This window comes from Lissotriton helveticus, chromosome 9, assembly GCF_964261635.1.
Source record: "Lissotriton helveticus chromosome 9, aLisHel1.1, whole genome shotgun sequence".
Classification (NCBI taxonomy): Eukaryota; Metazoa; Chordata; class Amphibia; order Caudata; family Salamandridae; genus Lissotriton; species Lissotriton helveticus.
Window position 1 is genome coordinate 951,319,877 of NC_136070.1, and position 27,333 is coordinate 951,347,209.

Consider the following 27,333-nt stretch of genomic DNA (forward strand, 5'->3'; position numbering starts at 1 on the left):
CTGCCGTTTTCGCCTTGCTTGAACCCCGCTGCGAGGACCCGCATGAGCGGCCCTTCCGGCGCACGACTCCAGTGCGGCCAACCCTGGCTTCGAGAGCCCGGGGCTTAGCTCCGCCCACAGGGTCGCACGAGATGGCGTAGAGGAAATGAGCTGGTGGTGGCGGACTGTGCTGGTTTCTCCTGCCGAGACCCAACTGTGCAATCGTCCGTGGGCCACGTGGTAGAATTAGAGCCCCCGCTGTCTCGCCCTCCGATGTATGAGACTTTTGGATTGCTCATGGACTGTAGCGGCGGCGGAAGTGGATTATGCCTGGACTGCTCCCACCGTCGAGGTAAGGCTGCGGCTGCCCACTCTGCCCCTGTGAGACTGCCCATTGATGAGCGGCGTGGCGGGAACCCCTGCTGGATTGCCCGAACCTGCCTGTAGCGTGCTGTCCCCGTGGATTGACTGAGGATATTGGAATTGATAATTATTATGTTTTTGTTCTGGTTAAATTGCGCGATATCATTTACAATGTGTTGTTTCATGCAACATAATATGCCATGAGTCAATATGCTAGAAAAGCCATTCACTGCCAGGTCTTATGCACCATATTTGTTTGTTGGGACGTTGCAAACACGTGACCACTTAGTATTTCATACAGATGATGTCTTCATTTAAAATCGGTACATGGAATGTGAGGGGCATGCATTCACCATCGCGAAGGTACCAGATATATTCATACCTCAAACAGCACCATATACAATTAGCACTACAGCAAGAGACTCATTTGGCCAAAACAGAAATTCAGCGCTTGCACCGCCGCTGGCGTGGCCAATTATATGCCACTGGATAGTCGTTTTTTGAAAGAGGCACGCTAATCTGGGAGCGGCCAGTGGTCCCACTTAAAATTGCACAGACGCTGGTGGACACGGAGGGCAGATATGTCATAGTTAAGGGCACACTGGATGGCAGGCAAATCAAATAAATACTTGCATCACTATATGCCCCCAACACAAAGCAGGCTGAATTTTTTGACAACATCTCACGAATCCTGGCGCCATGGCATGATGTCCTATGTTCTTAGGGGGAGACTACAATAGCGTACTTGAAGTATCACTAGATCGCTCCTTTCCACCCCTTCCGGGTACACGTACACATAATGCCACGAAAGAGTTAACTAACTGGGCAACACAATGGCGCCTAAAAGACGACTGGAGACATCGCCAACCCCCGGGACAGGGTATATTCCTACTACGCCAGTGCTCACAACTTGCATGTGCGGCTAGACCGTTACATGCTTTCAGAGGTGCTGCTCCCCCTTATAACTGTGGTTTATTACTTAAGCAGGATGCACTCGGACCATAACCCACATGTATTAGAGGTGTTGTGGGAGCGACCCCGCCCGCCAATCCCGACCTGGAGCTTACAACCAGATACGCTCCTACACGCGCCCTTTTTGTGGCCTGCTAGCAACTAGCATCACCCAATACTTTGAAGAAAATGCTGACACGGCCACGACGCCTCGGGTAGAATGGGATGCATTTAAGGTAGTGATCAGGGGCGACTGCCTCCGTGCACAAGCGGGTATGAGGCGACAGAAGCTGACCTCACACGTCTTGAAAATCCTTTTCTCCAGAGGGAGGAAGACGCGTTCGGGGGTAATACCAGACCCTTAGAGCAAAACAGAGAAGAGCACTTCAGATTGTTACATGGGGGACAAACCTGGCAAACTGCTGTCGTGGCTGATAAGGCAAGATGCAGTCACTGCGCCCGTAACATCCATACAGAATACACAAGGCATTATGGTGCATACTCAGAGGGACATACACCATGCTTTTGTGGAACATTATTCCATGAGGTGTGGCGCCGCGGCCAGGGCGACTGACGCTGGAATCTGGGGACCACGGTTCGATCCCCGGCTACGGCGGCAGGTCAGCCCAGCACCATGTGACTCTGGGCAATAGCTCGCTTAATCTTCCCGACGGCCCCCCAGCGCCTAGAGACCCTTACGGGTGATTGTGCGCTTTACAAATGTGGACTTTTATGATGTACAGGTCTTGCTTGCTAGCTACAGATGCAGTAATACGAGAATTTCTTTCCAACCTGATGCAGCCACAGTTGACACAACACCAACAAGATTAACTAGGCGCTCCTCTGCTGCCGGAGGAAATAAGAGATAGTATTTTCTCCCTCTCAAATGGTAAATCTCCAGGTCCAGACGGATTACCGGCTGAATTTTACAAAGCCTATTCGGACATATTGATACCAGAACTGTTGCGGGTGTACACAGCAGCTCTCGATGACTCAGCACTCACACCCACGCAAAATGAGGCAACGCTGATCTACCTCTTAAAACCGGGCAAAAACCCTGAACTCCTGGGCTCCTACCGTCCACTGGCTTTGTTGAACACAGACTATAAAATACTAGCCTCTACCCTAGCTAAACGTCTAGCCCCATTTGTGCCGATCCTGGTGCATACTGATCAAAACGAATTTGTTCCAGCCCGGAGTACCTCTCTTAATATTCGGAGATTATTTAGAATCCAGAAGTACGCAACGGAGAATTGGCCACTATCTGGTTGTTCAGTGTTGGACCTAGAGAAGGCCTTCTATTCGCCGGAGTGGCTCTATCTTGCGGCGGTCCTACGCAAGTACGAGCTGGGAGACGGTTATTTACAACTGGTACAATTACTGTATCAGCATCCCACAGTGCGGGCTCGCATGGGTAGGCTCATCTCTGATACAATCAGGGTTCGGCAAGGAAACAGAAAGGGGTGCCCCTTGTCCCCGCTGCTCTTTTCTCTTGCTTTCGAGCCCTTAGCGGCTCTCCTCCGAGAGAGCGGTGCCGGTTGGGGCATCCCCTAGAATGATTGACTCCACACAGTGTCTTTATATGCAGACGACCTGCTACTGTACATAAGAGACTTGCACGCTGTGCCGCCGGCCATATCTGCACTGTTCTGTGGCTTCGAGGCAGTGTCAGGCCTAAAGGTAAACTGGGCTAAATCAGGCGCTTATTCATTCCTCAAAGACGTGGCGTGGCTGTAACAGACATAACTATCAACATGACTGCGCTCAAATGGTATTCGACTACATTCAGATACCTAGGTGTGTGTGCGTATATAATATATATGTCCAAACCTACTAAGGATTTAAAAATGCTTTTATTTTATGAAAACGGGACACTCAACCTACGAAGGTAATAACATTCACTTCAAGGGACAACAATTCCCATAATGCCCCGACAAGAAAGACTGCATCAAACCAAGCCCACTGAGGGTGTGTCGTTAATAAAAGAACATTGCTAAAGAAGTGAATCCTGAGTGCCTGTTTTCATTCAAGCCCATGAAGAAGAGGCGTTCAAGCCTCGAAACGCGTCGGCATGAGAACACTAATTGGTACAGGAGAAGCAAGCTGCACGAGGCTAAAAGATGCCCTGAGGGTAACGAGCACTGTCGAGTGATCTTTCAAATAGCTTGGGCAGTTTGTTTAAGATTATATATATATATATATATATATATAAATAAAAGGCTACACTACAGCCGAAATGCATTCGCCTGGAAAGTTTGGTTTTTGGCATTAAAGGAACCTCCTGTGTTTCCCCTGTGTGGCTTCTCTTTCTTACCTGTGGAGAAAGTTTGCTGGATACTATTAGCGCGACTGCCAGGACGCGCTCTAAGAAGCCCCCGCACTGCAAAGCTGGCCCCGGTCATACTGGCATCTTCTGTTGGAGTTACTTGCACCCAAGGTATTGGGAACGGCTGGGGTCCACCCTTTGAATCGGCTGTGATAGCAGCAGTTCTGGAGTCACTACACTCCATACTGGGCGAATTGGATTTCCGTTTCACCCCTGTCAATTGGACTGCTGGGACATTGTGGTTGGTGTGGTTTGGGGAGCGGAGGAGGTACTGACTTTGCCACAATTTGGTGTTTTCTGCCCGCAAATACCGCACATCTACCCCCGGTGCTGTGTGGGGACACCATGCAGCATTCTGGGTCATGTAGTATTGACGCACTGGGCGTCCCACATGACCGGACTCAAAGCGAATTACAACCTGTCCTGACGTCCTGGGGGGGCGGAGCTTGTTTGCACCTGGCAGGGTGGGGTCTAAAAGAAGGTATTCACACCGTGACAGTTCCCGTTTCCTGCTCAAACCACTTTGGCGCTGAGGAAGGCTACACTACAGCCGAAATGCATTCGCCCTGAAAGTTTGGTTTTTGGCATTAAAGGAACCTCCTGTGTTTCCCGTGTGGCTTCTCTTTCTTACCTGTGGAGAAAGTTTGCTGGATACTATTAGCGCGACTGCCAGGACGCGCTCTAAGAAGCCCCCGCACTGCAAAGCTGGCCCCGGTCATACTGGCATCTTCTGTTGGAGTTACTTGCACCCAAGGTATTGGGAACGGCTGGGGTCCACCCTTTGAATCGGCTGTGATAGCGGCAGTTCTGGAGTCACTGCACTCCATACTGGGCGAATTGGATTTCCGTTTCACCCCTGCCAATTGGACTGCTGGGACATTGTGGTTGGTGTGGTTTGGGGAGCGGAGGAGGTACTGACTTTGCCACAATTTGGTGTTTTCTGCCCGCAAATACCGCACATCTACCCCCGGTGCTGTGTGGGGACACCATGCAGCATTCTGGGTCATGTAGTATTGACGCACTGGGCGTCCCACATGACCGGACTCAAAGCGAATTACAACCTGTGCTGACGTCCTGGGGGGGCGGAGCTTGTTTGCACCTGGCAGGGTGGGGTCTAAAAGAAGGTATTCACACCGTGACATTTCCCGTTTCCTGCTCAAACCACTTTGGTGCTGAGGAAGGCTACACTACAGCCGAAATGCATTCGCCTGGAAAGTTTGGTTTTTGGCATTAAAGGAACCTCCTGTGTTTCCCCTGTGTGGCTTCTCTTTCTTACCTGTGGAGAAAGTTTGCTGGATACTATTAGCGCGACTGCCAGGACGCGCTCTAAGAAGCCCCCGCACTGCAAAGCTGGCCCCGGTCATACTGGCATCTTCTGTTGGAGTTACTTGCACCCAAGGTATTGGGAACGGCTGGGGTCCACCCTTTGAATCGGCTGTGATAGCGGCAGTTCTGGAGTCACTGCACTCCATACTGGGCGAATTGGATTTCCGTTTCACCCCTGCCAATTGGACTGCTGGGACATTGTGGTTGGTGTGGTTTGGGGAGCGGAGGAGGTACTGACTTTGCCACAATTTGGTGTTTTCTGCCCGCAAATACCGCACATCTACCCCCGGTGCTGTGTGGGGACACCATGCAGCATTCTGGGTCATGTAGTATTGACGCACTGGGCGTCCCACATGACCGGACTCAAAGCGAATTACAACCTGTGCTGACGTCCTGGGGGGGGGCGGAGCTTGTTTGCACCTGGCAGGGTGGGGTCTAAAAGAAGGTATTCACACCGTGACATTTCCCGTTTCCTGCTCAAACCACTTTGGCGCTGAGGAAGGCTACACTACAGCCGAAATGCATTCGCCTGGAAAGTTTGGTTTTTGGCATTAAAGGAACCTCCTGTGTTTCCCCTGTGTGGCTTCTCTTTCTTACCTGTGGAGAAAGTTTGATATATATATATATACACATACATATACATATACATATACATATACATATACATATATATATATATATTCCAAGGTTCCCACCAGTTGGAGACGCACCCTGACATCCACTGAAGCAACCTTCAGGAGGTAAAAGCCGGATTGGCGAGCGGATCCAGTTTACAGCATGCCTGTCGATTCACGCCGGACGCGTTTCATGCTCATTGCACTCTTCAGCGGCGCGACAGTCATTTTGGCATAGAGGCCACACCTCCCACTTAAAAATATGAGCCCTCCAATGGGCAACTCAAATGAGTCCGCGTTGGTTTGTGGGTCTTGTAGTGAGTGCCTCAGTTATGTGCCGCTGCCTGATTCAAGCCCACCAATGGGCCTCCACGCGCACATCCGGCTTGTCAATCCTCCATGGATGCCTCCACATTGAAACTCCGAGGATCGGAGATCCGTGGCCCCAAATTTCCGGGTGGTGCATCTCCCGCGGCTGGGAGGCCGCGTAAATATCAAAGCTCCAAGGTTCCCACCAGTTGGAGACGCACCCTGACATCCACTGAAGCAACCTTCAGGAGGTAAAAGCCGGATTGGCAAGCGGATCCAGTTTACAGCATGCCTGTCGATTCACGCCGGACGCGTTTCGTGCTCATTGCACTCTTCAGCGGCGCGACAGTCATTTTGGCATAGAGGCCACACCTCCCACTTAAAAATATTAAAAATATGAGCCCTCCAATGGGCAACTCAAATGAGTCCGCATACATACATACATGCATACAGGTCCCCAGCAGATATATTGGAGGGTAACAATGCGCGCCATTTCCTCCATAAGGGCACAGATGCACTCTGGAAGACTCTACCGCTCAATGTGATGAGTCGTATTACCATAACCAAAATGATTGTACTGCCGAGGCTAGTGTATTATTTTGCAAACCTTCCGGTATACGTTCCGGTACGATTATTTCTGGAACTGGAAGCACTGACCCGAAGCCTAATCTGGAATACAGGGAGACCCAGGTTAGCACTACAGAAACTGTATGCGCCATCGGAAAGTGGAGGCTTGCCAGTCCCCCATTTGGAGTTATATTACTTGGCTGCACAGCTACAATGGGTCACTAAGTGGCTGTGTGGCAGGAATCTGGCGGACACGGCAACTGAGACATCAATATGGACGCAGAGGAAAATTTGTAGATTGTTTCATCCACTTGCGAAGCTCTCCCGCCCGACACAGATGCATATTGAATTAGCACATAGATGAGAGGAGCCTTCAACTCACGAAAGATACGGTCCCTTATGCCCCAATATTGCCACTTGTCGGAACGCCCAAAGGTAGAGATGCTTTAACAGAGGTAGTACTCACGTACTGGACTGAAGCAGGAGTGGAGACGTTAGGAGACTTATACGCAGACGGTGCCCTACTACATTTTGCGACCCGGACAGCTGAAATTTTTTGCCAGTGGGCCAGTTCCTTCTACATGCAGCCATCATACGGACACTGACACTACAATGGGGAGACTTGACGAACGAGCCACCAACACATCAGTTATTGCAATATTTGCATGTAATGGGAGAGGGGTCACACGTAATCCACTGGCTGGGACAAGCCCTGCTCCTCCATGTGTTAAAACCATTACAGAGACTCCGTGCACATTGGGCTGAAGACAGAGGCCGACCCTGGACCGACAAGGAATGGGAACGTGTCCTGGCCAGTGCTACGCACATACCACGCAACTCCCGCTTTAAGCTTATACAAACAAATATATTACACAGGGCGTATCTCTCACCAGATAAGATTAATAAATATTTTAATGTCAACACTTCTGAATGACCGAGATGTCACCTCCTTGGTGCAGACCGACTACATATGCTATTGTCTTGCCCCCTGCTTTTACCCTATTGGTGCACAATAACATAAACAATCACGGACTGCACCAACACTGAAGTGCCAGCCATGTGGGAGGTCTGTATCCTGGGGTTTTGCAAACGAACCAAAGCTAACAAAGTCAGTTCTAGGTTTCGTGACCTAGGCCTAATAACGGCAAAACGACTGATTACAAAGAGGTGGAAACACAAAGACCCTCCAGAGATACACCACTGGATAAAGTCCTTAGAGGTCTGGGCACTGGCAGAAAGCACAATCCTTCTTAGGGAAGAAACAGCAGGGTTGCGGAAGTATCCCATAGCGCAGCCCTGGGATGATGCCCTTAAAGCTCTAATGCCACATTGTGCACTACGCAACAAGCGGGAGACACTACCTGACAAGTCGATTGAGCGGAGCTATCGCGCTGTACTCACAGGATACCCCAGCCAGAGCTGTTGGGTTGGGTAATGACCTTACATTCCTTCCTCAGGATTCATTAACACGACTTCTGCTATGGGATACCTTAGTGTCCACACCTTGGTACATAGCATAGGAACGGCAAACCGCATTCACTACGGACATACAAGCCTAGACACGAATGGCATTCTATACACTGGCTACATGTTTCCACCAGTATTTGATGTCTCCTTTCTTTTGATTTTATTACGTTTTTCTTGGTTGTGGTTAAATGTTTGAAGATGAAAAAGAAAAAAAGCAGTAAAGAAAGACAAGACAAAACGAAACAAAGATATCTAGTAATTGGCCACGGCACCCATGTACTCTTTTGCCCGCAGACAATTGAGTACTGCGATTGAGGACTGTTGAGATGAGGAAGATATGCTAGTAGACTGTAGAACGCAGTTCGGAAAGGGCGCGCATGATTAAAACATCTCGCTCCTCAATCAGAGATAAGAGTACATGTGGGCTGTTAGTGCCCATGTCACTTTACAAATGCACGTCAACTCTTGAGCAGTAGATCCGTTCTATGCCATAACTGTAAGATGGAAATATTTTGTTTGATGTGAACAGTGACATGATATCGATAATGTTGTTACAAGTGCAATATGTACCGATGCTTAGATTCCATGTAACAGAAAAGATAAAATGTAATAAAGACATTTAAAAAAAGTCAGTTTCTCACGATGTTATAGCTTGACACCACTCATCTGACATTCACGATTAAAAATGAACTATGCTCAAAGTAAAAAGAGGTTTACAATTAACCTAACAATGATTTATTTGTATTGGTATCACAATAGGGTATTAAACCCTACCTTTGCTGTCCTCTGTGACTGGCTCCTCATCCTCGAGCAGGTGCTCCAAGTGCTCCTGGAGGTTCTGGAACGTTAAAGGTTTCCTGAGAATAAAAAACACAGATCTGTTCAGCAGACTAAACTAGACCATCACAACGACTGGGTAAAACATAGAATAAAGAAAATTATGTTCCAGTGTTTAACAGTAGAAAACTAATTTTACTTAATTAAGCAGTAATGGAGCCTGTAAATATTAATCCAACATGTAACTTGCCCCTTATTCTTATCGCATAGTTGATATACATTTAAACAATGAGCCAAACACATGTTTTCTAAAGAAATTCTGCTTTAGATTTACAGCTGTTCATAGCAAAAAGTTAATATTTGTTGTTAGTGAAAACATATATAAAGAGCCCTTTTCCTTCAGATTTACACCTTTAAGAAAAATGCATTGCTTAGCTTTAACTCTGCATCCCTAAAATGAGTCTTATGTTGAACTTGCGTACATTTCAATGAATAGTGGTATAGCTAGAAAGATAAAAGTTAAAATGACCGCAGAGGTATGTCATCAGGACCCATACGACATCAAAGTTGGGCTTTAAAAATATCTAAATATGGGCTCTGCCACTCCAGTTAGGGAACTTTTGCAGGAATTATACATTCAGGCAGGCACAGCAACAGAAGATTAACAAGCATTTGCAATGCACTAGGTCTCGCTTTTGTGAGAGTTTAAGCTATTAACACTGTAAATGACAATGCCTTTTATTTTTGTTTTAAAAACCAAAACATAAATAAAAGGCATTGTCATTTACAATACCAAATAGCTCAAACGCGCGTAAATGCGAGACCTATTGCATTGCAAATGCTTGTTTCAGCTTTGCTCTTGGGTTCCAAACCTGATGGATTTGTTTAAGATTATGATATAATTAAAATATGTCTTTGGTCATGTCTAAAAAAAAAAACTACACACTGAAAATTCCTGCAGCGCTTTTATACTAGATGATGTTGTCACGGTTAGGTTACACGAAGAGGCCAGCAGCAAGCGCATTACCCACTGTGCTATTGTTCCGAATGCGAACGATGTGTACCCGGGTGGAGTGATACGAGCGTTTTATTTAATTAGCATTTTATCTGGTGAAACAGGTTAGATACACGTCCAAGAGTGCCATAGAGCTATGCAAAGCGCAGTATTATGAAAGCCTGATCTGTGACAGCATGCGCAATTTGTTTTAGATGGTTATTTACATAATAAATATGATACATACAAGCACCAAGGACATAAACCACGCGGAAGAAGTTCATGCGACTTATACCTGTCACCTGAACCTCGAAACGACATTACTGGACCCTAAAACGCGTTCCACTGGAGTATTTTTTTTTATTCGTGAAAAAATTACATTGAAATACATGTGGATTTCTCAAGAAAACATTAGTTAAAATTCTTTTTTTCCAGATGAATTATGCGTGTTTTAATGCTCTTGCATATTTTTACATTCGTGTAGCGCTCAGTGTCACTGTGGAATAGCTTTTGAGCTCTGGATGGAGGGTGATGTCCTGTTTGTGAAGAGCAACCTATGGCGCTCCTGCAGCAGCCTCCTGCTGAGTGAGACAGCTTCCGTGAATGATGTATTTTGAAACCACTATCTGTGCAGTGACACCAGCCAAAGACGTAAAATAGATTTGCTCAATAATAGGATTACGTAGATGGTAGCATAGCTAGGGTAGGTGCCCGGTGCATTAGAACAACATTCACTGTTAGGATTTTTAACATAAAGCCCAAACATGCACACTTGGCGAGGCAACACGTCTGCCCAAAAACGGAATGAGATGTCATGTCATGCCATGTTGTACGGGGAAGCTGTACTATGCCGCCATGTTATGTCACATCAGGTTATGCTATACTAAGCGGTGCCGTGACCTGTTAATTTGGCATGCCATCAGGGCTTTAAGTGAGATGAAAAAACTGTGTGGGGGCTCTAAAAGGGGCACGGTCAATGTAATTAAGGGCGGGACTTAAACCGCATATGCTAAAAAATCTGTGCTTAGCATAGTGCGCCACCCGACTTGTATTTTGCTGTTTATGACATTGCATCCAGACATATGATACAAGTACAACAAGTCAGCACTATTGGCTTTGTCAATGGTTGTTAGTTGCATAAGATAAATACGCAGCAACAATGGCTTTTATATAATATTGAAAAAAAGCTTACACTTAAAGCCCTAGTGACACCACGACAATGTTGCTGCCCCTGAGTTTCAAAAAGAGAAGTGGCAATTTGCAGTGTGCGACTGTCTGTGCGCTATTCAATAGGGCCCTCTCACTCACAACAGCGCTCGGAGTCTTGTGTTTTGGAAAACGTCATGCCGTAACTTCTCTGCTGAGAAGTGAGCAGTGTGAGTACACGCACATCGATGTGCCTGTCGTCACTGCAGTCCGAGGAAAAAAACGGACCGCCAGGGCACAAAACAGAGCCCGAAAGAGACCCGTTTTGAGGCCCCCTTTAAAACAAGCATTTACAATGCAATGGTTTCGCCTTTGGAAAAGTTAGAGCTATTGGCATTGTAAATGACAAAATTTGTATTTATGTGTTGGTTTTGAAAACATAAATAAATGGCATTGTCATTTACATTGCCATTAGCTTAATCTCGGCAGTCACTCTGCACTCCCTAGCTCTCCCTAGTCACTCTGCACTCCCTAGTCACTCTGCACTCCCTAGTCACTCTGCACACTCCCTACTCTGCACACTCCCTACTCTGCACACTCCCTACTCTGCACACTCCCTACTCTGCACACTCCCTACTCTGCACACTCCCTACTCTGCACACTCCCTACTCTGCACACTCCCTACTCTGCACACTCCCTACTCTCCAGCCTTCCTACTCTCCAGCTATCTGTAAGTAGCTCTCCTGTGTGTTGCCCAGCCTACTCAATTTGAAGCTTTTGGTTGGGTGAATATGTGGAAACCAAAATAAAAACGTGTATTTGAGACAAAAATGTGTGTATTTTCAGAACTCATAAGCTGACAGCTGGAGTAAATGGTTGGCGTTCCAAAATATATTTAAAGCAGATGTTGGAGTGATAAATCGTGGGGCGATTGGGAGACATATTACTGACAGTTTTACGTTGATGATCAGGCATTGCAGCTATGCCGGTTATGTATTAGCTATGTAAAAGCGTTCCAAATTGACAATTTTTTTTTTTTTTACAGTACTGCTGGCAACCCTCTTGATGCATGGAATGGATCACTGTTGGTAAGCCTGCATAACGTGGCCCCTAAAGTAATCATATATGATGGGGTCACTGTGACAAAGTTGTTAATAGCTCACGATGATTTTCATTTAATAAAAGTAGGTCTTGCTACAGAATAGGTTGGAGGCCCCTGGAGCAAGAGTTTTCTCTTTTTTGGAGCAAGATGTTCTCGCTCTGTAGAGGCTGAGAGGTGCAATGTATACATCTTGGCATGCAATAACAGCAGCAGAGTGTAGGTAGGCCCCGCCGGGGCGAAGATTCAAAGAAGGTGACGCCCTTTAAGTGACGGCGAGTTGATTGGCGAGTATAAGGTTAGGGTGAGGCCTGCACATAAGGACGGAATGAGTTCAGATGAACGGGCCATATAGGCAGCGGCGGAATTGGTTGACCAGGGTCTAAAACATCACAGCGGCGCAGGGGTCAACATTACTAGTACCGTGAGTTGAGGTTCAAGTCCCTGTAATAGACGGAGGTTAATAAGAAGACAAGGCCACCTCCAGTTCAGACTGTAAGCGACCTGCCCCACCCTTCCGAGGGGCATCACTGGTTCAACCAGAGACCGACAGCCAAAATGGAACCTTGCTTTAAAAAAAAAATCAAAAAATGGTATACGAATACGTACTTTTTAAACTAAGATACCTGCAGTCACTTTGGTAAGCTTTTTACCGAAAATAAAACCGTTGGGCGACACTTCCCCTTTACTGTGTCAAGTGCCCTGTCACCACCGAGGGAAGTCTGCTCACCAGGAAAGCCTCAACAAGTCGCTAGAATTCCGGATTTGCATAAAATGTAGAGACGCTGCCCAGGAATAACTAGCTGCACTCAACTTTGAAAGGGCCTGTATGCAGACGATCATATTCCTAAAATAAACACGAGCAGACAGTTGACTGCACGCATTGAACTAGGAAATCCTGGCCGTCTCATGGGGGGGGGGGGGTTACATTTATCGCATTTGATCAACTAGTAAAACGGGTTACACAGGAGTGGGCGTGCTCCAACTGGTGAAATGGCTCAGGGGGTTCGTCTAACTGCTGCATATCCATCAAGGGGCTAGCAGTAGAGATAATTACGAGGCCTTCACTTTACGGGTTCCAAACATAGTAAAACAGCACTTACCACTAACTAAGATGAATGTGTGTACTGCGGAGATGTGCCTCCACCACTAACCCGGGCACACCCAGGCCGCACCACGTGTCTCGAAACCGACCTCCTGCAACCCTTAAAGGGCTGGCAAGGCTCGGCGTCCGTTCTCCCCTACGTCAGGGCAAAGTGGAAGCCACCAGTGGAAAGGTCGAGGCCAGTACCCTCACCCCCCACTCGCCCGGCCCACCTCCCAATGTCTGCGGCGGTACAGCGGCCTACGAGGAGAGTGGACCTCCCAATGTCTGCGGCGGTACAGCGGCCTACGAGGAGAGTGGTCCAAGATCTGGGTCATCTCTGGGCCCCAGCGGACCCCACAGACAACCCCTAGCTCTGTAACGAAATAGAGAATACAAGAGTCACCACGGTGAATACTGCGTGCGTTCTCTTACCGGGTTAAGGATCGGGTGTAGGCTCCCGCGCACCCCGCTCTCTGGGGGTGAGGCCCGCTCTGTTGTTATGCTTCCGGAATGTGCTGAGTTGTGAGCGGCGGGTTAATTTCCTGGAATTACTCACTCCCTCAGAGAGATTCCTTCCATTCGAGGACACAGGGGGCGGGGGAGGGTGCGGGAGGGGGCGGGAGAGGACACAAACGGCGGGAGGGGGCGGGAGATCCATTCGAGGACACAGGGGGCGGGGGAGGGTGCGGGAGGGGGCGGGAGAGGACACAAACGGCGGGAGGGGGCGGGAGATCCATTCGAGGACACAGGGGGCGGGGGAGGGTGCGGGAGGGGGCGGGAGAGGACACAAACGGCGGGAGGGGGGCGGGAGAGGACACGGACGGCGGGAGGGGGCGGGAGAGGACACGGACGGCATTCACTTTCAGTGAAAGGGGAGGGAACGGAAAAAACGTAACTCCGCCCTGGGAAAAAATCTCCGGAACGCCCCCGAATCTGGTCCAGCCTTGATGGACAGATCCGGCACTCAATGGCTAGCCTCCATTTATGGAGCTAACCAATGAGAGCCGTGGGACGTTCCAGGAGTCCTTATTGACGACATAGGATTTCACCTGCGCTGAAGAGCTGCGCAGAGCGCAGCCTTCGGCAGGCGAAACCCAAAAACTGCCGGTGCTCAGACCCAGTGAGACCCGGCCCACTTAAAGCCCTGCATGTCATACTATGGCATGTTATACGAGTCTCTGGTTATGTTGCGTCACTGTATGGTGTGCTAACGTCAGAACATGTTGGAGGGTTGTATGCTAGGTATGATGCGATATGGTATGGTGTTTGATCTCAGATAACTCTATATAAGGGTCAGTGCAGATCTAAAAAGCGTTTTCGCGCAACCAAAGCTATGTAGGCGCTATATAAATATTAATACAGCACACGTGTGCGGGCGGCAGCCTGCACTAGACATGCACATACTGTAAAGCGGTCCCTTTCCCAAAGTGGCGGCTAGCCTGTGGGAGTTGCAGTTATTTGAAAGAGAGTATGAAGTACTGATAGTCCAACATTGGATTGTTGACCTGCTGAAACATCCACACAGTAATGTTTTGTGAAGGCATGCGGTATGGACCATGTTGCTGCTTTACCAGTGTCCGTAATGGGAATATTCCCTAAAAATGCCATAGAAGCTCCTATTTTACGGGTTGAGCAGCCCTAGGGGGAACAGCTACATTTTTTTAGCTTTAGCATATCAAGTTTGAATGCATTCGACAATCCACCTAAAAATTAAAAAATTGGGAAATTGGGTTTCCAGTTTGAGGAGGTGAGAAAGCAACAAATATTTGCTTAGTTCTCCCCACTGGTTTGGTTCTGTCGATAAAATACATTAAAGATCTTTTAATGTCAAGAGTATGAAGCGCTCTTTCACCAAAGAAACCCTGGTTCAGGTTGCAGAAAGAGTACAGGTAAATCTATTAATTGATTAATATAAAAGTTCACATTTGTAAAGCGCACAATCACCCGTAAGGGTCTCTAGGCGCTGGGGGCCGTCGGGAAGATTAAGCGAGCTATTGCCCAGAGTCACATGGTGCTGGGCTAACCTGCCGCCGGAGCCGGGGATCGAACCGTGGTCCCCAGATTCCAGCGTCAGTCGCCCTGGCCGCGGCGCCACACCTCTTCCATATGGAAAGGAGAGACTACTTCGGAAGAAACTTTGGCTATGTTCTGAGCACTACTTTGTCTCGGAGAAGATGGAAGAATGGTTCTTCTACGGTTAGTGCCTGGAGGTCACTATAGCATAATAATAATAATAATAATAATAATAATAATAATAATAATTATTATTATTTGTAAAGCGCGATCATATCAACAATTAAGGGTTTCAAGGCGTGGGGGGCCATCAGGGAGATTAAGTGAGCTATTGACCGGAGTCACATGGTGCTGTTCGAAGCTGCCGCCAACACAGGGGATCAAACTATGAGGCCGCGCTCTGGAGTCAGCCGCTCTGCCCACTGTGCCACACCTCTCCCTTCTGACACGTCTAAGTGAAGTGATAGCTATTAAAAAAGCTACTTCCCAAGATAAGTATTATAGTTGGCAGGAATGTAGTGAGTCAAATGGAGGCCAGATAGGCCTTGTTAGTACAATGTTGAGATTCCATGCTGGCGCTGGTGGAAGTGTAGGGGGTATTACTATTAAGTCTTTCCACGACTGCGTTTATTCTTGGACAAAGATAAATGTCTGTTTTGTAGATAGGCTGCAATGGCAGCAAAGTGTAGGTGTATTGATATGTAGGCTAAACCGGAGTTTTAAAGATGCAGCAGTTAATAAATAATCGTTAGTACCTGTGCATCTAAAGGGTTTACTTTTTGATGCTGGCAGTATAGAACAAATCTTTTCCATATCCATACATTGTAAATGGTAGGTTAAGATACCCAAATTCTAGGACTTTAGGAGCCATGTGGCAAGGCTCATTTCCTTGGGACAGGGATGTCTGATTTCGCCATGGTTCTGTGTGAGAAAGTCTGGGTTGAGGAGATGTTTCTTGCGGGGAACTTGTGAGAGTTCCAGTAGTGTGGTGTACCATGATTGATGAGACCAGGTTGAAGCTATCCGAACTAGGATGAGGGAGGTCTGCCTGACCTTTCTGTCCACAAATGGAAGTAGTGGGAGAGGTGGAAAAACATAGGCAAATATACCAAACCAGTTCATCCAGCAAGCATAATCCTTCGATAGTGGGTGTGGGAATCTGGGCAGCGAAGTTAATGGAGTTTGCGTTTTCTAGACCTGTAAACAAGTCTATTTGCAGAAATCTCCACTTGTGAAAGCTTGGTAGGAGGACTCTGGGGTGGAGTTCCCATGCATGGACTTGTTGCTGCGTCCTGCTGAGGAGGACTGCAACTTGATTGTTTGTCCCTAGTACATGTTCTGTCGGGAGATGAATGTTGTGATGTACTGCTAAGCGCCATTTGGTCTGGGCTAGGCGCGATAATTGCAGAGAGTGAGCCCCCCCTGTTTTTATAAATAGTAGATGGTTGTCCTATTTTCCATCCATACTAGGACAACCTTGTTTTTCAGATGAGGCCGAATACTTTCAATGACAGATGAACAGCTTGAAGCTCTAGGTAATGAATATGGAGACCCAGATATTTGGAGTCCCATACACCCTGAATTGTAAGATTTTGAAGTTGAGCTTCCTATCCCTTCAGTGGAGCATCCCTTAGAAAATGGCTTGAGGGTACTGGGTCTAGAAACTGCCTCCCCGTGGACAGGTTTTGTGAGTTCCACCACTACAGTGATGAGTGTGGCTACCTACACTAGATCATGTACCTGATCCGTGCGACTGTGTCCATTGGTGTGGGAGGCATCCTTGCAGTGGTCTCGTATGTAAACAGGCATGAGGGAGTATTGAGATGCTGCATTCAGTCATGCCTAAAAGGCGCATTACTGTCCTGACTGACAAGAAGCCTCGTTTGAAACTGTTGGACTACAGTCAGAATGTTTGGTATTCTGGCTGTATTTGGGTATGCTAACCGCAAGTGCACATTGAGTGTGGCCCCTAAACAAGTTGATAGTGAACCCTAGTTGATGTAGTAGGGAGAGTTTTTCTTGTGTATTCTGGCTGCAAAAGTAAGAGCTGTTTGTCTTTATAAGCCAATCATCTCAGCAAGGAAATATGTGAATGACTGTCTGCACATATGTGCTGCCACTACTGCAAGGCATTTTGTGAATACCTGCGAGGCAGTGGTGACTCTGAAGGGAAGAACTTTGAATTGAAAATGCTTTCTTTGGAAGACAAAGCGCAGGTATTTGCGTTGTGAGTGATGGAGGGGTACATAAACATAGGCGTCTTTTAGGTCTAATGCAGACATTGTTGCCCTTTAGCAGCAATGGTATCACTTCCTGAAGGGTGACCATGTGGAAATGCTCTGATAGGATGTAGTGATTTAGGGGCCGGAGGTAAAAAATGAGTCTAAGAGAGCCTTATTTTTTGGGAATGAGAAAGTATAGTGAATATACTCTTGTTCCATTATGTTGAAGTTGAACTGGCTCTATGGCTCCTCTGAGTAAGAGCTGAAATCTCTTGTTTGATGAGGGCTTGGTGGTGTTGGACAGTTTGTGCTTGCAGGGTGGGATATATGGAGGAGTGGTAATGAACTCAAACAGTAACCATCTTGGATGTCCAACACCCATTGATCTGTTATGATGGATTTCCATGCAGTGTGAAAGTTTTGATGACGTCCCCCAACAGGTGTTAAATGTTCAGGGGGAATGTTGAGAAGTCATTGTTAAGTGTTTCTATTTGCGGTACAGGTAGAATTTCCACAATCGCAGCCTTAGAAATTGTTGCCTCTAAATGAGCCTCGTTAGAAATCTTTAGAGGTGGATGACTGTGCTTGGTTTTTGTAGGAGGACCAGGTAGTGTCCATAAAGGCAGATCTGGCACCCTGTTTGAAAGTTTGTCGACGAAAAGACCCACCATTGGTGGGCGTTTGGAGGCCCCCTATAGATTTTGCTACTGTGGTGCCTTTTTTCATCTTTTCAAAGGCTGTATCTACTTGTGGCCCGAAGAGGTGCTCCTTGTCGAAGGGAAGATTAAGTATTGCTTGCTGTACTTCAGGTTTAAAACCGGAGACATGAAGGCAAGTGTAGGAGAGTAGGATTTGCTTCCTATGGTTACCCCCACTTTTTGCTGCGTTTCACTGGTTTATCAACTTTAAACTGGCTGTGGCCCTGCTAATCAGGACCACAGCCTAGCTGTTCTCTCTCTAAATTGGTTACCTGTATATTAGGTACACTCCAGATTGGTTACTAGGTTACCCTTGGGAGTCCCTAGTATATGGTACCTTAGGTACCAAGGGCATAGGTACCCCAGAGTCCTACCAGGGGCTGAAGCATGTATTATGCCACCCCTGGGAAGCCTTCCAAATGGCACCACAGGTCTGCACTTGCAGCCTGGGTAAGGTGGTGTAAGCACCCCGTACTTAGATATAGTATACCTATATCTACATATTATATATATATATATATATATATATATATATATATATATATATAAATAAAACGGCGTTCCAAACGAGCGCTCGGGCAAAGAACCACAGTTCACGTAGCTAGTCCAAAAAGTAAGGTTTATTGCACCATAAACCCGACGTGACGAGTTTCGCGCTCCAAAGAGCGCTTGATCACACGTCGGGTTTATGGTGGAATAAACCTTACTCTTCGGACTAGCTACATGAACTGTGGTTCTTTGCCCGAGCGCTCGTTTGGAACGCCGTTTTCGAAGTCATATTTACACCGGCTGCTCCGCCGGACACGAGCCACCCCTTAACAGGCGAGGGATTACCAGATGTAGACTTTTCATATTGGATATGGATATGGATATATATATATATATATATATATATATATATATATATATATATGACTGAACAGTTCCCCACCAAAAGAAGAACTCAGAGGCCAAGGGGAGTTCTGGTAAAACAGCTCGTTTATTGGCTGGTTTACATAGGCGGCGTGCCGATTCACAGAGGCGGCGAATGCATTTCGGCCTGGTTGGCCTTCCTCAGCGCCCAATCACTGTGGCTCGTCTTTCCACAAATATCAGTCCCACCTGTGTAAAGTACATCCCAGCGCCTGGGTCTCCTCCCCTTAATGGAGTCGTCACATCCAAACCACAAGTCCCAGGAAGCACTGTGGCGGCTCCCCCCGGGTGGATGGCATAGGGGAGTGAGTAGACAGTAGGTCAGCGCTGGATACAGGTAGGTGGTGGCAGGCGCGCAGCCAAAGAGCCGGACAAACCACGGCCGTTTTCCTTCTTCCCCTCATAACTGCTACAGCCCGCAAAATCACACAGGTAGTCCAATGGGCAGGGGCAGTCAATGCGGACTGGAGTCCCAATTCGGTAAAATACCAATATCTCCCCACGGGTGCTGTGTGAATCCAGGCGGTCACTGGAGTTTATCGATCCCTCGATTCATGTATATGCTGCAAGCAGCATGGTGCCAGTCTTTACTCCGGGACTCTTTAGGTAGCAGGGCCATCCGTACTGCGTCGCAGGCTGGCGCAGATTACATGACTGAACAGTTCCCCACCAAAAGAAGAACTCAGAGGCCAAGGGGAGTTCTGGTAAAACAGCTCGTTTATTGGCCGGTTTACATAGGCGGCGTGCCGATTCACAGAGGCGGCGAATGCATTTCGGCCTGGTTGGCCTTCCTCAGCGCCCAATCACTGTGGCTCGTCTTTCCACAAATATCAGTCCCACCTGTGTAAAGTACATCCCAGCGCCTGGGTCTCCTCCCCTTAATGAAGTCGTCACATCCAAACCACAAGTCCCAGGAAGCACTGTGGCGGCTCCCCCCGGGTGGATGGCATAGGGGAGTGAGTAGACAGTAGGTCAGCGCTGGATACAGGTAGGTGGTGGCAGGCGCGCAGCCAAAGAGCCGGACAAACCACGGCCGTTTTCCTTCTTCCCCTCATAACTGCTACAGCCCGCAAAATCACACAGGTAGTCCAATGGGCAGGGGCAGTCAATGCGGACTGGAGTCCCAATTCGGTAAAATACCAATATCTCCCCACGGGTGCTGTGTGAATCCAGGCGGTCACCGGAGTTTATCGATCCCTCGATTCATGTATATGCTGCAAGCAGCATGGTGCCAGTCTTTACTCCGGGACTCTTTAGGTAGCAGGGCCATCCGTACTGCGTCGCAGGCTGGCGCAGATTACATGACTGAACAGTTCCCCACCAAAAGAAGAACTCAGAGGCCAAGGGGAGTTCTGGTAAAACAGCTCGTTTATTGGCCGGTTTACATAGGCGGCGTGCCGATTCACAGAGGCGGCGAATGCATTTCGGCATGGTTGGCCTTCCTCAGCGCCCAATCACTGTGGCTCGTCTTTCCACAAATATCAGTCCCACCTGTGTAAAGTACATCCCAGCGCCTGGGTCTCCTCCCCTTAATGAAGTCGTCACATCCAAACCACAAGTCCCAGGAAGCACTGTGGCGGCTCCCCCCGGGTGGATGGCATAGGGGAGTGAGTAGACAGTAGGTCAGCGCTGGATACAGGTAGGTGGTGGCAGGCGCGCAGCCAAAGAGCCGGACAAACCACGGCCGTTTTCCTTCTTCCCCTCATAACTGCTACAGCCCGCAAAATCACACAGGTAGTCCAATGGGCAGGGGCAGTCAATGCGGACTGGAGTCCCAATTCGGTAAAATACCAATATCTCCCCACGGGTGCTGTGTGAATCCAGGCGGTCACCGGATATATATATATATACACACACAAAAAGGAATTTAAGGTTACCAGCCTTTAATTCGAGGTATACACAAAGTTCACATGCCAGAAAATAAACAGCCTTGCGTCCTGCCGGACGCGTTTCGAGAATGTCTCTTTTTCAAAGGCATTTTTGCAAGGAACATGCTGTGGCAGTTACTGACTTCCGTGATATAATGGCAGCATGACCCGCCTCCCATTGAGGCTATGACAATTCAAAGGTGCTTTAGCATTCTGGGAGTTGTAGTAAACAAAAAATATCCTCCATAATTCGGCGCACTAATCACTGTTCAATTAGGCTCAAAATGAGCCCAGCAATAGAGCTCGTCCTTAATCCTCCATTCCTGCTCCACATCGGAGTTAGAACAACTATTACTCGTGGCCCCCCTGTCATCCCGGGGTGGTGCATCCTCCGCGGCCGGGGACGCCGCTTCTTAGATTCCAAAACATACATACATACATACATACATACATACATATATATATGATTCAACAAAGTGCCCTTCGCATTGAAAGAGCACAAGACAATGCTCTGCCATCCAGCGTAATTATGCAGCCTGCCTTCATACTGCGCAATATTTTCTTCCTGCCAACGCGTTTCAAGGCCATGCGGCCCCTTCTTCCTGGACATAAACATCACAGCTGAAGCCTGTATTTCATGGTTTCCGGCTTTATTAATTAGCATACCACCTCCCGTGGGCGTGTGATTGTTACACCTTCATAAATCTTGGACCTTCGACATTCCATATCGACTGGAAGACGGAAGAAATCTCCCTTGGGGTCAAGGAGTGACTCCCCTGTTCAAACAGGCACCAAAGAAGCATCTTGCCGGTCTGCATTTTCAAGGCTCCCGACGGATCCCAAAGAATCTGCGACACAGGACACAGACTTCCAGAGTCCCCAGCGAAGCTGAGACCTGTAGCTATCACGAGAGACGTGGGACCGGAACTCCTGGACATCCTGCACATTTGCTAGTGCATCGACTTCCCGAGCTTTCCCGAAGTTGTGCATTGGGCTACTTGTAGTCCAAGCCCTGAGCACTTTTTGCATCGAAGATTGTGGGCCTACACTCCACGAGTGTTCCGTGAGCCCGCTTTCAGCATTTCAGCTCGAGGCTCCTGCGCGATCCCTAGTCCGTTGGCTTGTGGGTCCTCATGAAGGAATCTACTTTGTTTCTTGGGCTTTCCTGGTTACTCCAGACGTGCCCGGACTCCCCTCCAAAGGGTGAGTCCCTCAGACCTTGCTGGTCTGCACCAAAGCCAATCTTGTCATCTTGCGTGGGTTGCTGTTGCCAAGGCTTGTTGGGTCCAATCCGGTTACCGACGCTGCAGCACTCAACATCCGACGTGAGACAGCTCGAATCCAGCTCCTGGACCTGGTGGCTGAAGAGTCAAGCTTCACTTACTTCACCTAAAAGCACCCGACATCGGCTGGCATCTTCCTGTCGCCATCCTGGTCACTGGCTAGTGACCCAGACTCTGTCACCTCTGCTTTCAGGTTCTTCAGATCTCCGATCCACCCTTGGATCCATCCGGACACTCTTCTCCTGGATGCCTGCAGCACTTCTTTGCAGCTCTCCATTGGAATCGATGACGAAACCCGACACAAAAAAGACACCTATGGGTGAGGCAACACGAGTGCTTCGGTGCTTCCGTGGGTCTTGACTCTCGAAGTGTCCAGTACTGAAAGGGTTTTACCTTAGTCCACTCCTAAGTGTCCTTAAACTTTGTAACTTTAACTTTCGCCATAGAAGTCAATGGTGGTTTGCGTCTGTGTTTAGACACTGCATGCATCCCCGTGGGTCTCCTGCGTCCCTACCTTGGGTGGTTCCTGGTTACCCCAGCGGTTCTACAGGCCTTAGGACTAACTTCTATCCCTCACGTGGTTCTTATACCAGTTTCTTAGTATATTGTTTGTGAGGCCCCTAGGGCAAAACGTATACTGTGCTAATTTACTGTGTGCTAATTAAGTTCTTACATTGTACTTTTGCCTCTAGCCTCATAAAGAGACTAGAGGGGTTGTGTTTAGAATAAAGACATATATTTTATATATATACCTGGTGTGGTGCTCTTTCATTTGATCATTCAAGAGATTATAGACTGGTAAAACAAGCTGCTGTACATTCCTTCAAGACTTAGCCTGAAGGCTGCTCACCACAGCTACCACTAGGATAGCTTTCTATAAAGGTTGTCTAAACCTACCATCAGTAAGGGTCGTTTGGACTGGTGCAAGGTGCCCACTAGAATTACGGACATCATATGCCAGGCCAACTTCTCACAGCAAGCATGTCTATGGAAGATAAGGCATGATAAGGCCTCTTGCTGCATTGTCTGCCCAATCTAGTGCACACCTGATGGAGTTATTAGTGATTAACTTCCTGTCATTAACTATTCCATAACCCTTTTTTTTGTATTCCTCTGGATGGTGTTGGAGGAGCTCCATCATTTCTCTCAGTGGAACCTGTCAGAGTGTCAAAAGGGTTTGGCTGTTGGCAATTTGCCAATGATTTGCGAATTGGGCTGCTACCGGTATCCTGGAGGCGTCAAATAGTTTTGACTCCTTGCCTCGGCGAGGTGCATCCCCAGTGGTTTGCGAGTTAGCCCTTTCCTGTCAATGGCTACTACCAAGGAGTCAATCGTTAACTGTCCTTTATTTTATATATATACAAGCCTGGAGGAGTGTGGGTCTGCTAACGGAGGACGAGTTCCGCTATTTAAAAAAGGAGCATCCAGTGGTCCCGTCCTTCTATTTGATCCCCAAGATTCACAAAAGGGCCGACATACCACCAGGTCGGCCCATTATTTCTGCTATCGATAGTTCCACTGAGAATGTATCCAAGTACATTGACTTTTTCCTTCAAGACTCGGTCAGATCATTGGACTCATATGTCAAAGACCCTTTTGATTTTCTGCGAAACGTGGAGCAGTTTACTTGGGGACCCAATATGTTGCTGATGACTTTGGATGTCTCGGCTTTATACATGTCCATAAGACACTGTGATGGACTGAGAGCCATGGAATTCTTTCTCAATAAGCGCCCCGCGAATTTGGCAGTTCACAGCAAGATGCTGTTGACTATGACACAGATGTGTCTGGAACAGAACTTTTTCATCTTCAATAATGCCATTTATCAACAGGTTAGAGGTGTGGCCATGGGGGCCTGCTTCTCCCCCAGCTACGTGTGCTTGCACATGGGGCTGTGGGAGGAGCAGGTACTATATGGCCAACATCGGGAGATTGCCACAAATAACTTCCTGTTGCATTTACTTTATATAGATGATTTATTTTTCATCTGGAGGGGCTCTCAAGATAGTGCCATGGCATTTGTGGAAAAACTGAACAAGAACAGTGTTAATTTAAATTTTACATTTATAATTAGTTCCAGTTCACTATGCTTCTTAGATGTGGAGGTATACGTTGAGAATGGCATCCTAGCAACTAAGCTATATAGGAAGCCGACTGCCGGTAACATGGTCCTCCATGCCTCTAGTAACCATCCGGCACACCTGATCCCGAGCATCCCCTACGGGGAGATGTTACGGAACAGAAGAATCTGCACCACAGATTCGGAGTGTGCAGCGGCACAGGAGGAGAGCAGGAAACGCTTCCTAGCTAGGGACTACTCGAATAAATGCCTGATTAAAGCAATCAATCGCACTTTATCCATCACGAGACAGGAAGCCATGATCCCCAAGGAAAGAGTAGATCTAGCGGAAGATCAGGTTCCCAATGTACCCTCGCGTATTATATTAACTTATAAATCGCCAACATGGGGAATTAAGAAAGATACTTTATAAGAACTGGAACCTGGTCAAGAGCGATCCATTTATTGGACACAGAGTAGCCAATAAACCACTTCTTACCTTCCGTAGATCTCCCTTCATGGCCAAGGCTTTGGTAAGAAACACACTGGAGCCTCAACTATCTACTACATGGTTGTCTCTCAGTAAAGGCTTTAAAACATATCCCCAGTGTAAGGCCTGTCGCTATGGCAGCAATAGGACACATTACAGTAGCCCCTTTAAGCAGGAACCCAGTGCAATCACCAAGAGGTTAACATGCAGAACTGAGTATGCTGTGTATGTGTTGGAGTGTCCGTGTGGGTTGAGGTATGTTGGCAGCACCCGGCTGCCCGCCCACAAACGGATACTCCAACACATACGGGCGATTGTGGGACATGACCAGGCCTACCCGGTTACCAGGCACTTCGAATTAATACACTCTGGTGATCCAGGTCAGCTCCAATACTATGTCATTGATTCAGTGGAAGCATCCAGGAGAGGAGGCGACCGAGAGGCCAAACTCCGTCTCCTGGAGACGAGATACATATTGGAGCTGAATACTAAGAATCCAAATGGATTAAATGACAGGGAGGATCTCCATACCTGCATTTAGTGATTATCCAGGAAGAGATTGCCTGTCCGGGTGGGTCAAACCACTTGTAGGAATTAAAACATTTCTTAATGGAGTATGTGGCTGAGCGAAGTTTAGTTATCTCATTATACATGTTTTTGAAGATCCGTTTGTCTTTTTATTGTTTGCACATTTTGCACTATTTTATTTGCACTTTGCACTTGCATTTGGCACTTTAAACCATTAGGTAGACTATCAGGAATTTTATGGCCCATTTGGGCAGAATGTGATTTGAGGATGCATGTGACAGTTGTAAATTTTTACCAACAACACAGTGTAGCATTTAACATGGAGATTATATTGGACAGCAGTCTTGTGTATCTGGGGCTTAATATGCAGGGGTCATGTCATGCATTGTTTTTTCGATGATACCCACTTTGGCTGTTATGAATTTGCTATGCGCGATTTTAACCTGTATATAACAACTATGTTTTATAAATGTGCCCCACTAAGATGCTGCTAAAAAACGTTTTTAGATACATGGAGCGACATTTATTCATTCCATTGCGTAATTTTGCACAGTATCTTTTCTATGTCTATAACTTGCTACCTCGCACTGTCACTTTAAAAGTCTGCCTTCTTGGTTTGCAGTATGTCATGTGATCAAGCTTCTTTTCGAGGCGAAACGCGTCATGGCGGACACGCTGGCACTAATGAATTAAAAATCACTTTTGCACCAGCTACTAAACGGTCTGCTCTTCGTCATTTCTGTGATTTGGCAGCGTGAGCTTGTAGTTTGGCGACCCCTTGGGAAACAGAAATAGTGGAGGAAGAAAAAAGAAAGGATTCAAGGATAATTACATGGTGTCGATTTATCAACGATTTGTGTGTGATTTGGGACGGCAGTCCAGAAAGCCTACAGATTTTTATCAACTTTTTGGAGGATAATAAATACAATCTACATTTCACGTCAAACATAAGTAACATCAATATAATTTTTCTGGATGTCGAAGTCTTCATAAAAAATAACAAGTTGTGCACCAAAATACATCGTAAGCCGACATCCTGCAACAGTATCCTTCAAGCAAATAGTGGACATCCAGCTAAGCTCAAATGGAGCATCCCATATGGGCAAATGCTCAGAGCGAAAAGGAACTGTTCAGAAACAGATGACCTGGAATTGGAGATAGACCTGATGAGCAGCCGCTTTTTGGAAAGGGGATACCCCTTGGATGTATTAATAACAGCCAAATCAAGAATAAACTTGAAACAACGGAATGATCTTTTGAAACCTGTTGAAAAAGCATAGACAGATGGAACAACATGTCTAATCATGGATTATAACAACCAAAGCCTGGACATGAAAAGAATAATAAACAGAAATTGGAAAGTTCTTCTACTAGATGAGACCCTAAAAGATAATATAACATCTTATCCTTGTATCACCTATAGGACAACAGCTTCCTTAAGAGATATTTTAACCCAGAGCCACCTTGAGATTAAACAACCCAAAGTAACATCTTGGTTTAACACTCCTGGATTTTGGAAATGCAGGAAATGTAAGGCTTGTGACCATGGTGCGACCATTACAGAGTACAGACTGCTAAATGGGAGAACGGAAAAAATCATAGATCACATAACTTGTGAATCCCAATATGTAATTTACAGACTGACGTGCCCATGTGGGAAGCATTATATAGGGAGCACAATCAACAAATTGAAACTAAGAATTTTGCAACATCTTCGTGCGATCAAAAATATCGACCCTAATTACAATGGCCAAGCACTTCAATGAATGTCACCAGGGCGTTTGTAATAAACTACAGTACTCCGGCCTTAAAATTATAAAATCTGCAGAGAGAGGGGGTGATCGTACATTGAAGTTGCGGAAAATGGAGTCAAGAATGATCATGGCGATGGGTACTGAGCACCCACATGGACACAATCTGGATGCAGAACTGTATGTACATTTGTAAATATTAGTGTAAATACCAGTATAAATATCAGTATAAATATTAGCACGAACTTACAAACTTACAACCCTTAATGATTGTGAACATTCTGAAAAAATTCCCCCCAGCGATGTATGGATAGTTGTAACATAGGATGTAAATATGGATTTTTCTTCTTTTTTCCACATTGTCATCATATATATATATACATAAAAACTTAGTAAAAACTGACGCAAAATGAAGGGATTTGTAGATAGCCTGTAGTACTCTTGAGAAATCGGATAGTTGAGAGAAAAATTACGTTTCTTTTGTGTAACTTCTTGATGATGTTT

The 27,333-nt window shown here is 46.9% G+C and overlaps 1 protein-coding gene across 3 annotated transcripts in view; it reads right to left on the bottom strand.

The window, feature by feature from the left end:
* Positions 1-27,333, bottom strand: part of RNF123 (ring finger protein 123) — a 1,600,675-nt gene that overhangs the window by 1,486,187 nt on the left and 87,155 nt on the right. For all 3 annotated transcript variants that reach the window (XM_078661207.1, XM_078661208.1, XM_078661206.1), the window contains exon 4: positions 8,677-8,759. In XM_078661207.1, coding sequence (XP_078517333.1) covers positions 8,677-8,759 — 83 coding nt within the window. The remainder of the gene's footprint in view (positions 1-8,676; positions 8,760-27,333) is intronic.